At 42.9% G+C, this 13,275-nt stretch overlaps 3 protein-coding genes across 7 annotated transcripts in view; all 3 read right to left on the bottom strand.

The window, feature by feature from the left end:
* HOXA4 (homeobox A4) overlaps positions 1–2,231 on the bottom strand; it is a 4,930-nt gene extending 2,699 nt beyond the window's left edge. Inside the window, exon 1 of the mRNA XM_085307624.1 lies at positions 2,141–2,231. Coding sequence (XP_085163750.1) covers positions 2,141–2,231 — 91 coding nt within the window. The remainder of the gene's footprint in view (positions 1–2,140) is intronic.
* HOXA3 (homeobox A3) overlaps positions 1–13,275 on the bottom strand; it is a 44,585-nt gene that overhangs the window by 23,215 nt on the left and 8,095 nt on the right. For 2 of the 5 annotated variants that reach the window (XM_085307547.1, XM_085307549.1), the window contains exon 2: positions 9,517–9,620. The exons of the other annotated variants lie outside the window; for them this stretch is intronic. The gene's annotated coding sequence lies outside the window, so the exon portion shown is untranslated. The remainder of the gene's footprint in view (positions 1–9,516; positions 9,621–13,275) is intronic. 5 annotated transcript variants of the gene reach the window in all.
* Positions 10,469–13,269, bottom strand: HOXA5 (homeobox A5). Its single transcript, XM_085307559.1, has 2 exons — positions 12,476–13,269; positions 10,469–11,529 (listed from the first exon to the last, which is right to left on the bottom strand). The coding sequence occupies exons 1-2, from the start codon at positions 13,035–13,037 to the stop codon at positions 11,279–11,281; spliced, it is 813 nt and encodes a 270-aa protein (XP_085163685.1). The 5' UTR covers positions 13,038–13,269; the 3' UTR covers positions 10,469–11,278.

Here is a 13,275-nt window from a genome sequence, read left to right as displayed (position 1 = left end):
CGCGCCCGCGGCCCCGCCGCCGCCGCCCGGGCCGTCCCGCCGCGGGGCCCCGCACCAGCATCCCCGGCTGCTCCTACCCGGAGAACTGGAGCCAGGTCGAGCGGTGTCACGCAAGAAAAAAAAATCCTCCAGATCTGACATTTTTTCCCCCAACACTTTCTCCGTCTCTGGCCGTGCGGGAGAGTGTAGAAAACGCGGTGCGAAACCAAAGAGCAGCGCGGCCGCGGGACCCGCAGGGCGGCAGGCGCTGCACAAGCCGTTGCACAGTAGTTTTAAGCGAGTTCGTCTCCAGAAAGCCCCCAGCGGGGGGGTTGCGCGCTGCGCGGCCGCAGGCGCTGCCGGGTGCAGCTGCGCGCCCTTAGCCCGCGCTGGGATGTGTCCCGCGGGCGCGCAAGTCTTGCCGAGCTCGCAGAGCTAGGACTTGTTCATCCTTTTGCACCTCTGAAGCAGTGAAAACTGGAGAAATAGATGCAAAAGTTAATATGAACGTCGCGGGAAGGCCGAAGAGAGTCTTTTTAAGTGTCTTGCGGGGTGTGAGGGATATAGAGAGCCTGGAAATAAAGGGGAGGAAAGGGGGAAGGGAGAGGGGGAAGAAGGACGCGTTGATATCAGATGCTTCCCCCCGACGGAAGGACTGGCAGCGAGCCTCTCTCCCCGCATAGCAGCGTTTTCCAAACTACGAATTTCAGGTTACCGGTGTGCTATGCCTCGTGTTGGCTTTATTTATTAATTTTTAATTCCACGAGAAATCGCCAGCGCATTCGCTGAAGTAACTCACAAACCCTGGCGTAGGAGGGAGAGGGCACTCTGGCACTTCTGCATTGCTAAAACTGAGGCTGTTAACGATATTTGCAGCTCAGAGGGAAAAGAGGCAACCGCCCTGACCTTAGGTAATTGAAATTTGATGGTTAAACTAATTAGACTCTTATTCTAAGGGGAGAAAATAGTTATTGAACATCATCTGCTCTTGTAGAAGCGAACTTTTCGGATTTTTTTTCCTTTTTAGGGAAGCATATAAACGTACAGAAATATTTACCGCACCCTTCGAGAATATAATTGCTGAGTGTGTAATCTCATCTTCTGGTATGGGAAAATACATCTAATACATCAAACGTAAATATGATACGGTTTAGATCTTCCCCTCCTGAAGATATTACATTAACAGTTACCCTGGTTTAAATTCAGATTATTGTCTTTTGCAGTTTTATAGATAATGGATACATGCAATAAAATTCTATTTGAATATATATTCTATCTAACTAGACACATATCGTATCGATTTATATTTTATACACATACACACACACATTGCAGACGGCTTGCAATATGTTAGAACATTTCCAGCACTTGGGTATACTGGGGTACTTATCTAAACAATCACTCATTTCCTGCTCATATCGAATGTCCAATTTGTTAAGAGAGTTAAAACACATTTACTTACTCATTTCCAAAAGAACATCTATGGAGCTCTTTAACTGGTGTAATAGATAAGTTTCTCTATTTACTCTGCATAGAGAGGAAATGCGGTTACACACACGGAGAAAGAGACAGCCGCAACTGTTCAGCAACGCACATTTGACAGAAAAGAGGAGATTGTTTTATTTTTTAAAAATGAAAAAGAATAAAGTTCCAACCTACATTGCTGTAAAAATAAAATATTCTCAAAGACCACCATGAGGAGAGAGCATTTTCCCGGCGTAAAGAGATAAACATGCACACATACAGACACATTCGTACAAATACCTGCTGGGCAGCACCAGATGAATTACACTGGATTATCGTAAATATTATCCTCGGCAAAAGGGAAGTCCTGAGACACCGTGGCTAGAACACAGTAGTAGATTACCCGACTTCCAAGCCACAGTGAAATCAACGAAAACTGGTACCTCAACTTGTATGCTCAGTGCTGTATTTGGAGAGCTGACCAGGTTCTGTTTCACAATATTTACCGTGATTAGATCTCAAAGTATACTTGTTTAACTACACCTCTTTCTACTGTGTGTCTCTGGTGCTCGGTTAAACAGAGAAGGATGCAATTTTGTATACGACTGTAAATCTACAAGGTGACCTGAGCTGCTGAGCTTAAGTCTGTTTTTCTCGTGTGTCTCTATTAGTCCGCAAAGATGTGCTGAGGCAGGACCTCCAAAAGGCCTGTTCCATGTCTTTGTGGTTTTGTTATCATAAACAAGAACCCAGCCAAGACCACCAAGTGTTATCTTGCACACGGCCATTTCGACATTTTACTGCAAGATTTATGGCTGTAATAAACAATCTCGGAACCTTTTTTTTCCCCCAGTACTTCCCTTTACAAACTTGTAGCATCATCCTAACCGCTTAAAGGGAGAAAGGGAAAGGAAAGAAAAAGAAAAAGCAGCTCAGGTTCCTTATTTTTATAGAAGGACTAAAGGTTCGATTTCACTGGTGAAGCAGACTTTAATCAGTTAATAAAGGACCGAGGGTTTACCGGCCGCATCGGGCCGAGGAAGAGATGGGGAGTCCACTGAAATTAAGTTGAGAGTGAGAGAGTTAATTTCCATGCACCAACAAGAGCCATTCTCATACATACCCAACAGTGGGACGGGGGGATCCCCCTGTTCCTTGGGAACAAGCAAGCACATCTGCTAGCTTCCACGTGCGCGGCTAAAACGCAATTGCCACGAAAGCGAAAATAATAACAATAATCGTAGTAGTAATAATAATTCAAGTCGACCTTTCGCTGAGCCCGGGTACCCTGCGCAGAAACTGGACGGAGGAGAAAGAATCGCACTAGCAGCCTGGTTTGAATTGGATTTGAACCATTTTGAATATATTTAGCCCCAGCTTTCCCCTCTTGAATACAAGGCTGTCCCAAGTTTCAAAGTGACCGAAAAGTGACACCGTGTGCATTTTGTTTCTTATTAATCTTACACATTGACAGTCTTTGTTAAATAACAAGGCGTGCCCTTCACCAGGCGACATTTTCATATTTGTTAGACGCGGTGACCTGAAGTTCACCTCGGCCTTGGACTTAGTTTTTCTAAAAGGTCTATAACAGTGTCTTTTAGATAGCAGGGTGCTTTGCCCAGGTCACTACTTCTAAGAGAAAATTAAGAAAAAATCGCGGGAAAATGTAAACGTTATGGAATGTATCGACTGTATCCCCGCCTTTGTTCCCGGCACGCCGAAAGCTCTCAAGACAGCTACTGCCTTTCGCCTTTGGAAGCGGGTGTTTTCCATGGTCGCTACTAGGGCAAGGCTCTCACGTTTTTACCCCAAGTTCGTCATTTTACAAAAGCGATGGCTTCGCTGGCATAGGATATGTTCTTAACAACTGGATGTTGGGCGGGCTCTGCTCGCTCTGTCCTGGCRTGGTTAAATAAACACATATAAAATGTGATTTGTGCTCGGGTTTTGAATGAATGGTCTTTTGACCAGACCTTCCACGCCAGAATGCAATGTGCTGAATGCAGAGAGTGAAAAGAAAGAAATTGTTCGTCTCAAATTAATAACTGTTCTGCTCCTTATTTTTTAAAGAGATAATTTGAACGACAATTCAGAAGAGTCAATATTTTTTGAAGTTGTTGTTTTAACTTCTTTGAGAATATTCTCATTGATATTTTTATTCTAAGCTAGATTGAAAATGTGGAATTCGAGGGACTAATTGTTTTCGTAAGGAAACATGTATTTCAGTCACCTACTCTTGAGTTACCCAGTTATAGTAACAGCTTTCGTTCGAGGAGTATCAAAGACACATTGTTATTCTTGGAAACAATCTGCCTACTATTCTTTAACAAAATAGATATTTGGCTGCAATTTTTAGCTTGTTATCAGACATGGCTCTTACACCAAATAAATGCGTTAGATGTGAAAGGTTGTAGAAAATCTCCAATGAGAAAAAGGTCCCCAAATGCGTAGTGCAGGGGCTCACTACAAGTTAACAGCAGCAGTATCTTGTGAACAATGTCTACATGCCGGGTAAATACGTATGTACGATTTCTATGCTTCAGCAGGTACTTCAGGCAAAATCTCCAATAACAACTTTGGCTAATCTGAAATCTAACACCTCGCATATTTGTTCTCGAGAAATATCGTTAGAATGCCATGATCCAGCTGTGTCTCTGGCAAATAATTCACGTGTACCCAATATATACAGGACGGTATAGACGCCTGCCTTTTGGATCGAAAAGGCGCTACGCATGGATGGTGGTGAGGTGCGCTCTTGCTCTGGCTTCCTCATTGCACTGCCCCCTCCTCCACACCCTTCACATCTGTTTCTAAATATTTTGGAATATCCTTTCCTTCTTCCACAGACCCCGATCCGTACAATTTCAGCCTGAATCCGGAAGCAGTATACAGTTGTCTCCCCTCAAAATGAAATTCCATGTTAATATTATCCAGTTCTTCTTCCAGACACGCCTAACTGAGGAGTTAAAGCTTCAGCACTGAGGTGTCTTTGGAAACAACAAAAAAAATCCAGCAACGTGGAAATAACTCCCTGCACAAAGAAATCCCACTAAACATTTTAGAGGGGAAAGGGGGCACCCATTTCATCGCGAAGCGCCGTCTCAGGGTGCTTCCAGCAGGCTCGGGGAGCCCCCGCATCGTGGGTAGGCGCAGGGGCGCCAGGTCCTCGGCGACATTCTCCGCCGGTAGCACAGTATGGCCCCATCGCTCTGCATTTTAAACGAGCTCTTTGGACTAAACGTACAACCAGGCAGTATTATCTCCAGCATGTCCTGTTTAAGCACAGTTTAGTGGTCGCTACAGAAAAAAGAGCAAAAACAAAGACGCAGCTAGGATCGATACACACGTTAATAGCTTTGCTCCTATCTTATCTTCCTGCCATTTTGCAAAGTGAGAAGGCTTAACATTAAACCTCTTTAAGCAGGTTATTATATAATAAACAAGGGTGAAACGTTTTGCTACCTGACGCTTTGAGGAAGCAGCACCAGTGGCTGGTGAGGGGTAACATGCTTGTTTACCTGCAGCGCGGAACCCGAGATATTCAGTCACGAATGTGACCGATAATTCAAGATGAAATACAACGTGTATTACTCTTGAAAAGAGGAATTTTCTATCCTTTCCTCGGTAATTGAGGTCATTCAGCCAGTAGGGTTCACCTGGAGTCCATACTGTGATACACACGTAACTCAAAGCTATTTTATCTTTTGTGCTGATAGTCAAGATCTCGGCTATAACATTGACATCAAACTCTGTCTGGGCGAATGACTAAGAGCGGTGCAAAACGTAAACTTTTGACCCTCAACTTTTTGACCTGCAGTTGTAACGCCCTTAACCACAAAGATATACAAAAGCTATGCAGCTTCTTTTAGGAGTAAGAGACTCGCACTGTTTGTTTCAATAGTTCTGCCGTTTCCCCCAGCTTTCTAAGGTGTTTTTTTCCTTCTTCTTCTTGTTACTGAGAAATCGGATACTTTTGAATTTTTAATTATTGCTTTTTTTTAATCTCTCAGCTTGGCAAAGTGCGATTAAATCAGTTTGCACACCCTTTCGCCAGCGTTGGAGGCAAGTCTGTTACTCAAAGGCGCTTTATGGTTACAATTGCAGGTGAAATGCTGGGTAAGTTTGGGGCGTGAGGTTGGAAGGAATGTAGCGACTAGCGTTGGGGGAAATGCTGGGGCTCTCTGCTGCTAGGGTCTTAGTCATTTCGCCTTGATTTAAACATAAAGAAACAACTCTAATTGTTTGCGAAGCCTTGTCTAGGCAAACGAGTTGACTGTGAACTTGGTCTAAAGCGAGCTCTGCTGGTGRTTCCTAGGGTGTGCAGATTTATCTTTTCTGCATTTACTTAACCTGGCAGTGAACTGCACGGGCTGCCATTTGTTATCCAGAGACAGACTTCACCTCAAGCAAGGACTGTTCCACAAAATTGCAATAATTACCCAATAACCTTCATAGCAAATATTATTATTGAAAAGACATTTTGGGGGGAATATAGGAAAGATTCCTTCTGTGCGTTAGAAGGCGAAATCCTTGCAAATATTACACGCTGTCTGTGTCAGATATGATATTATTTGTGCGTGTAGCTACACGAACATGTGACTCTGATGGTCCATGAGTATTTGCCTTGCAGAGAGACATTAGTGAGGATGCTTTAATTTAAAAGGGGTAATATTTTGAAAGATGATCAGGCGGCTGTGGGAGCTGTATTTCTGACTAGCAACTCTAACAATATATTGGGAATATTTTAAGGGCAGGAGAGAGAAAGAGCTAAGAAAGCAAGGCGATGTGTTAACTTGGTCAGTAGATTTACTTATATCTGCTTTCAAYGCGTTAAATCTGTATTTGCGGGGAGGGAAAAGGCATTGCTCCAGTATCCAGGGTTTGAAATCGAAACCTCCTGATCCGCCCCTCATGATCTGTTCCATTCAATTTCCCATGCAGCAGATTGCAAACCCTTCTATTGTCACCCTTCCACAGATACACACTTATTAAATGTAAGGAAATGGCAGAATAATAATTTCCCCATAATGTTCTGCAATTAGAGCGTTTGCAGGGCTTAGCCGACGCTACAGAGCTGTAATTTACGGATGACTTTCAAGCGAATTGTTATACTTCTGGTTTAGAGAAAGTTATGACTTATAAAGTCACTAGTTACACACATTAAGAGAGTTGCCTAATCTTTAATTGGCCTTGCGCTCAGACATGACACACTACACTCAAGTATTTCTTTCAAAGGATTAGGTAAAGTGTATTTCAAGGCACAGAACGCCACTTGCCATGCCTTAAGTAAAACAAACTCGCACGCATTAATCCCCAAAACACAGCAGAAAAATAACGTGCACAGATAAGAACTGTCTCTTGATTCCAAGCGATTATTCTCCATGACATTTTCACTCACAAAACGATTAGGACCTGGGAATATTTTATTTTATTAATATATATATATATATATTTAGAGTTAGACCTTCTGAAGTTGTTTGAATTTTAAATTGCGAAGTGGATTATAAAAACTTAATACTTTGGTGGTTTTAAAGGACTTAAACTGTCCTGGTTAGGACAGGGCAGGGCCAGAGATATTGAAAAGTTGTCATTTCTAGCTAACTTTATTTTGTTGTTGCCGAGTTTCTTACACTACATGCCGGTTTATTTGCCTATGAGGTTTTCTGATATTTTTCCTTTTCTACAGTTCTTGAATTTCTGTACACATATTACATACAATGTACTCTAGAAACTATATTCAAAAAATGTGAAAACATCAGTAGAAAATCCTTTTACTCTACTCAGTGAAAAATCACAATCTGAGATGATATGGAGATTTCTAAAATGTTAGTTGAACGTGTGTGGTTATGTTTGTGTACATATCAGATATTTCTAATAATGCAATGTTGTTGAATATTGAGTAATGGTGAATAGTTCGCAGACAGTACATTTCTATGCAACAAGCAGAGGATTTTCCTTCAGAAAATAATAACCCGTATATAAAAGAAGTCAAAACTTTTAAAGTGTTTTTATGCCTTTACCTCACACTATAAAATTTTAGGCGTACAATATAATCTACTACACACCTTCATATATAACTTTCTGGTATTCCTATTGATAAAAGTGTAACAGCTAGTGTACTATAAAATCTCCAGCTGTTTATTATGGAAATGATTTTCAAATGTGCATTTGGATATGCACTTTTCAAGCCTTTCTAATTTTTTAATCTAAAGTATATTCATATGCGCTTTGTTTAGTGCTCGTAGAAAGATACACAAACAAAGGCTTCAGAGTCCATTTATCTTACACAGAGGGGTGAGTCTAATTATTAAAAATTTGTAAAATTATTAAATCTTTTAGATGTACCAACATCAACTATCAGTGTTTCTTTAACATTAAAGGGGAATAAATTAAAAATAGAATCAGTCTGCAATGGCATTCTTGGACCCTGTGCAGACCATATAGAGGCACATAATAATCTTAATTATTCTCCCGTACCCCCAAAGCCTTTCTCTCATTTTGCTGGCAACACCACGTATGAAGTAAATTGCAATATTCAGACAGGGGAGCACTAGTAAAATAAAATAAAGCTCATATCGCTTCCAAAAACCCAATTCTTCCTCAAACTCGAGTTTATGACACATGACTAAAAACAATGCAATCTGCCCAGACGTTTGTGTTGAATCACTTCTTCTCCAAACCTGAGCAGGATGCAAGATACTGACAGCTGGTTTGCATACATATRTATTGAAACTAATTCCTAAATCTCTTCCCTAGAACCCAACTAGTCCATCCGCACCCCTTGAGATTATTTGCTTAAATAAGAGTCATGTGGGTAAGGATCAGGCCTTAATGTTACCCAGRGAAAGCCAGAATTCCTTTCACCCTTTCATTCAAGTCCTGGAAATTCAAAGACTAAAGTTAAATCCGGCCATAAAGTTTATTGCTGAGTAATCACACTCTGGTGAGAACAGTCTACTTAAATAAAAAGAATGTTGAAGTAAACATGCAGCTGGGGCCTACCCTACAATAGGCAGCCAGCAATATAAGGAGAGAGGCAAAGCACAGAGCTATGGGGATATTTACAATCTTCAATAAACCAAGCCCGTATTTCATAATTTGCAGCACTCTAATGACCTGTAGTCTCTTATATTAATGCTACAAGTTACAGTCAATTGGGTCGCTTAAAAAAAAAAAAAAGTCACAATAACGTATATAAGTATACACACACACATCCTGTATACATAAACGCACTGATATTAGATACACATACGTGTGTGCACAGATTTAAACATGCATATGCATAGACGTGTACATACGTGCACACACACATATAATTTTTGTATCTATATTTATATTTATGTATTTATTTATATTCATATATAAGATCTGGAAAATGTTACAACAACGTTATAAATGTGCATACCGAAACACATCACACACTCACAGATGGACATATATGCATAACTAAAACGTCCTGCACAACCCAATGCAGAAAAGAGGAATCTTAAGCGCTCCAGTACATTCTATTCCACTTTAATACTAGCTCTGATGTAGAACATATTTTGCCAATCCAAATATTATTACCATATCAGCACACCTCCAACTCAATCATGCCTCCATAAGACACTGCCCAGATAATATCAAGCCCTATCTATTTTGTTTCCCTTTTCTTAATCGCCTGCAGTAACTACTCCTTGCTAAACAAAACCTATCCAAACTTGGAGAGTCTATTGGAGCAAAGGAAGTAATTATCTTCTGTGGTAGTCAAAGTGATTAAAGCTAGGCCCCAAAATCCATCTCTGCCAAAGTCGCTTATTGTGGTTTACTTTGATTTGATCGTTAAAATAGAGAGCTAGCTGCTCAAGAGTGAAGGGATGGGCGAATTTTCAGCGCAACCTGCATCATGAGTGGTTGAATCTGCCTCTCGGGCTCGATGGGACAGTCCTGAAAAGCTCGAGGCGGAGAGAAAGGGAAAGGGAAAGGGAAAGGGAAAGAGAGAGAGAGAGAGAGAGAGAGAGCGAACCAGCGAGCGAGAACCTCGAGTTCCCAACTGAACAAATAAACTTTAAGGAACTTGTGCACAAAACTTACCTTGACTTGCATGGAGCCATTTTTCATACAGTATTGAGAACTTGTGGTTTGGATACTTCTGTACCTAAAACTGACAATTTGAATGGCCAGGAGGCACACGTAGCCTGCAAAAGAGTCAAATGAAGTCCAGCGTCAGTGAGATTATATGTTATGTGGTATATAATGTTGGATGTCAACTCCCCAAAACCATAAAACTTACTTTAATGGCACCACGTGACTTTTTATAGCCAGTGAGCCTATCTGTCTGTGCTATGGATGATTTTACGATCTAATTCATAGACAAAACCCTATTCATTTGGCACCCAAATGTCATATAGCCGGAACTGGGGCTTATAAAGTTTACTGTTTTATAACTTTTAAGGGAAGGCATCAATGTAACCAGTCAGTAAATGTGCAAATCTTTAGTTGCTCTTAGAAGCTCAGAAGAGTTAACCATTCAAGCTCTGATGGGGTAAGTAACATTGCGTTTATAGAAAACTAATTGTAGCGAAGAAAGCCAAAAATCTGTAAAGGGTGAAAAGTGGGATTGTGGCTATCGAGTGTTACTAATAGACGCAGAGGGCTCTGATGTGGCTGTCCTGCAAATATACTTAATGAAACCACAGGAGAAATTCTAGAGCGATGCAAACACGCCTAGGAGTTAGCAGTGTGTTTTAACAAAGCACATTTTTTTTTCAACCATTAGCAAACAGCTAACAGTTGATTCACCCACAAAGGGTGTTGATTGTGGTCCTGTAATGCAGCTTTCCACCTAACGAGAAACCATCAAGGAGGAACTTATGGCAAAACTTTCAATTAAAAATACTGGTAGCGGACAATTGCAGCTCTATCATATGCAATGTGCAGCGTAAGCCAGGTAAAATATTATTACAAAGTCTGCACGGATTCATATTTTTAAGAGGCAAATCAGGAAGCACAACTCCTTGCTTTGCACAAACCAGATCACGAAAACTTTACAATAGAAAGTTTATTTTTTTTGTTGATTTCCAGTCAGTTTTTTAAAAAACAAATACAAAAAAAAAGCTGATCACAGTTTGCTCAAACAGCCAGACTTTGACTATATTTGTAACTTTGTTCACAAAAAACATACATCACAGAAGCTGCGCTTAATAAGAGCCACTTCTAAGAGTTCGTGCAAAGAGTCATATACAAAGGCACAGCAAGGACATACTGCTTGGAATCACAGTTTTCGTCACAGATTCACTATTCACTACACGTAGGACAAGTTCAGTTGATTTCATCATTTCACCTCTACAACAGCATTAATTACACAGGAATTATATAGGTAGTTTGAATAAAAATATTTTTAACAGCTTGGAGCTATACAGACATTAACACTTGACCACACATGCACAGTTAAGCAGGTTGAGTGCAACACATAACATTTGTACTAAACCGGGGGAGGGTTTCTTTCTCTCTCTCTCTCTCTTTTTTTTCTCTTTTTCTGTTCTTTTTTTTTGCTTTGTTTTTTTTAACAGTTACTTCAAGTAACACAGCTCGCTTCATATAAATAAGTTAAAACATCTATTATTTTTTTCAAGACAAAGCCATTCAAGACAAAGAAATGTACGATAAAAGCAGATCTACTTATACACGCGAGAGAATGGTAATAAACAGGCTCATGATTAAAAGATGAATAAGGGCGACAAGAACAGGGTTTCTTCACAGAAGTAACACAAGGAAGTTTTAGAAAGTCAACTTAGTACTGACATGAGACGCAGGGTCAGCTAATACTGCTCAGTACTTTTAATTGATCAAAAGCTTAGGGACGGAATGCCCCTCCTGCAGCTGCCATGCTCATACTTTTCAGCTTATTATCCTTTTTCCATTTCATTCTCCTGTTTTGGAACCAGATCTTTATTTGTCTCTCTGAGAGGCAAAGAGCATGTGCTATTTCAATCCTTCTTCTGCGGGTCAGGTATCTATTGAAGTGAAATTCCTTTTCCAGCTCCAAGGTCTGATATCGGGTGTAAGCAGTCCGAGCCCTTTTCCCTTCTGGTCCCCCTATGTTGTCTGGAAGAGAAAAGTACATGATTTAGATTCTCAGCAGCGACTTGGAGCCTTCATGTCTTATTGCAGCTACGAGCAACCAGGACCGTTATTCTCAGTCCTGCTTGGTTTTTGTGCTGGTTTGGATAAATGCTCAACAAGTTCCCCCCTCCAGCCCCTTTTAGGAAAGGGTTGGGGGGGGGGTAGTGGTCGTGGTAAGTTTTCGCTCGGATTTTTATTTCATTTTATTTTATTTGAGACTGCTCCCCACATGCCTCCCCCCAGAGAAGCTGGTGAGGAGGATGCCTCTGATGCTAGAGCTGGGTTTCCAGGGCTGTGAGAGCAAAGCTGAGGCGGGCAGCCCTTTCCCACGGCTGGGGTGGGGAAGGCGGTGGGAGGCAGCGAGCCCCTGGCTGCTCCCCCGGCGGCGGGGGCACGGCAGGTAGCCAGGTCGCAAAGTTGCTCGGCTCCCCCGCGCCCCTCACCCGGAGTTTGGGGCTGCTGCCCCCTCCCCCCCCCAACCCCAGGGCTTCCCAGCAGTGAAAACTGCCCTCCTCGCCCTCTCCTATTCTCTTTTTAAGCATGGCTCGGGAAAAATAAATGGGGTCAGCAGCGCTGTTCCCAGTGGAGGATCCCCCTTAAAAAGGAGACCCAGGAGCAGCTTACCCTCACAGTCGCCCTCGCTAAGGCGGTTTCTGCTCCCCGGGTCCCTGCAAGGCTGGGGCGAGCCCGGGCTAGCGGCRGCAGCGAGACAGGCGCTATTTTGGGGGCCGGGTGTTTTTATTTTGGGGGGGCACTTGCCCCTACAACGGACCTGGCTTCCCTGYGAGCAGCGTTGTGCGCGGAGGCTGCACGCTCTCACGCCCTCCTCTCCCCCTCTCCCCGATCTTGCTTAGCGCAGACACCCGGTTTACATTAAATCCTCCTTTTCCTCCAGAGAAATAAAGAAAGAACAGGGTATTTGCTTTACCATGACTTATGTGCAGTTTTCGCATCCAGGGGTAGATCTGGGGCTGTGAAGGCTGGGCTGTGCTTTGGTCGGTCGGGGCACTTGCCTGCTCGCTGCTTGCTGGAGTGTCTTCCTCAGTCCCAGACGAGGTGCCAACCCCGTCTCTGCTTATGTGCGTGGTGCTGCTGGAATTGGACGAAGTGCTGGTGGAGTTGGCGAGGGAGTTTTTCACCCCGTGGTGACTCTCGCTGACAGGCGAACCGGCCACGGCGGTGCAGGGCAGAGGGTCAGGTGGCGGCGAGTGGGAAGACGTCGCGGGCTGGTTGTACCTGGGCTCTGTCGAGGCAGAGGTGCTGTTGGCCGGGTAACTGCGGGATCTCTCACTGGCAGCAAAGTGGGTGGAAGCAGAGCGCCCGACGCTGAGGTCCATGCCATTGTAGCCGTATCCGTACCTGCCGGAATGCATGCTGCCGGAGTCCCTGTATTGCTCGCTCACCGAGCTGTGATCTCCATAATTATGTAACTGGTAGTCCGGGCCATTTGGATAGCGACCGCAAAATGAGTTTACAAAATAAGAGCTCATTTGTTTTTTGATATGTGTGCTTGATTTGTGGCTCTTGGTCGTTTTGTGCGTCTATAGCACCCTTGCACAATTTATGATGAATTATGGAAATGACTGGGACATGTACTTGGTTCCCTCCTACGTAGGCACCCAAATATGGGGTACGGCTTCAAATCACGTGCTTTTGTTGTCCAGTCGTAAATCCTGCCTGATGACCTCTAGAGGTAAACTCGTGCACTGGTGGGGGAGCTGGGAGGGC

The sequence above is a fragment of the Rhea americana genome, unplaced genomic scaffold, assembly GCF_003343005.1.
Source record: "Rhea americana isolate MKP2758 unplaced genomic scaffold, rheAme1 scaffold_26, whole genome shotgun sequence".
NCBI lineage: Eukaryota > Metazoa > Chordata > Aves > Rheiformes > Rheidae > Rhea > Rhea americana.
The sequence above is the reverse complement of the archived record's forward strand: the minus strand, read 5'-3'. Positions and strand labels throughout refer to the sequence as shown.

What these genes read in the sequence shown, in the direction of transcription:
- HOXA5 (XM_085307559.1), bottom strand. Translation starts at nt 13,037, where the DNA reads ATGAGCTCTTATTTTGTAAACTCATTTTGCGGTCGCTATCCAAATGGC. An exon ending in AAAACTGCACATAAGTCATG is followed by an intron (nt 11,530 to 12,475) that starts GTAAAGCAAATA and finishes TTTCTCTTCCAG; the next exon opens with ACAACATAGGGGGACCAGAA.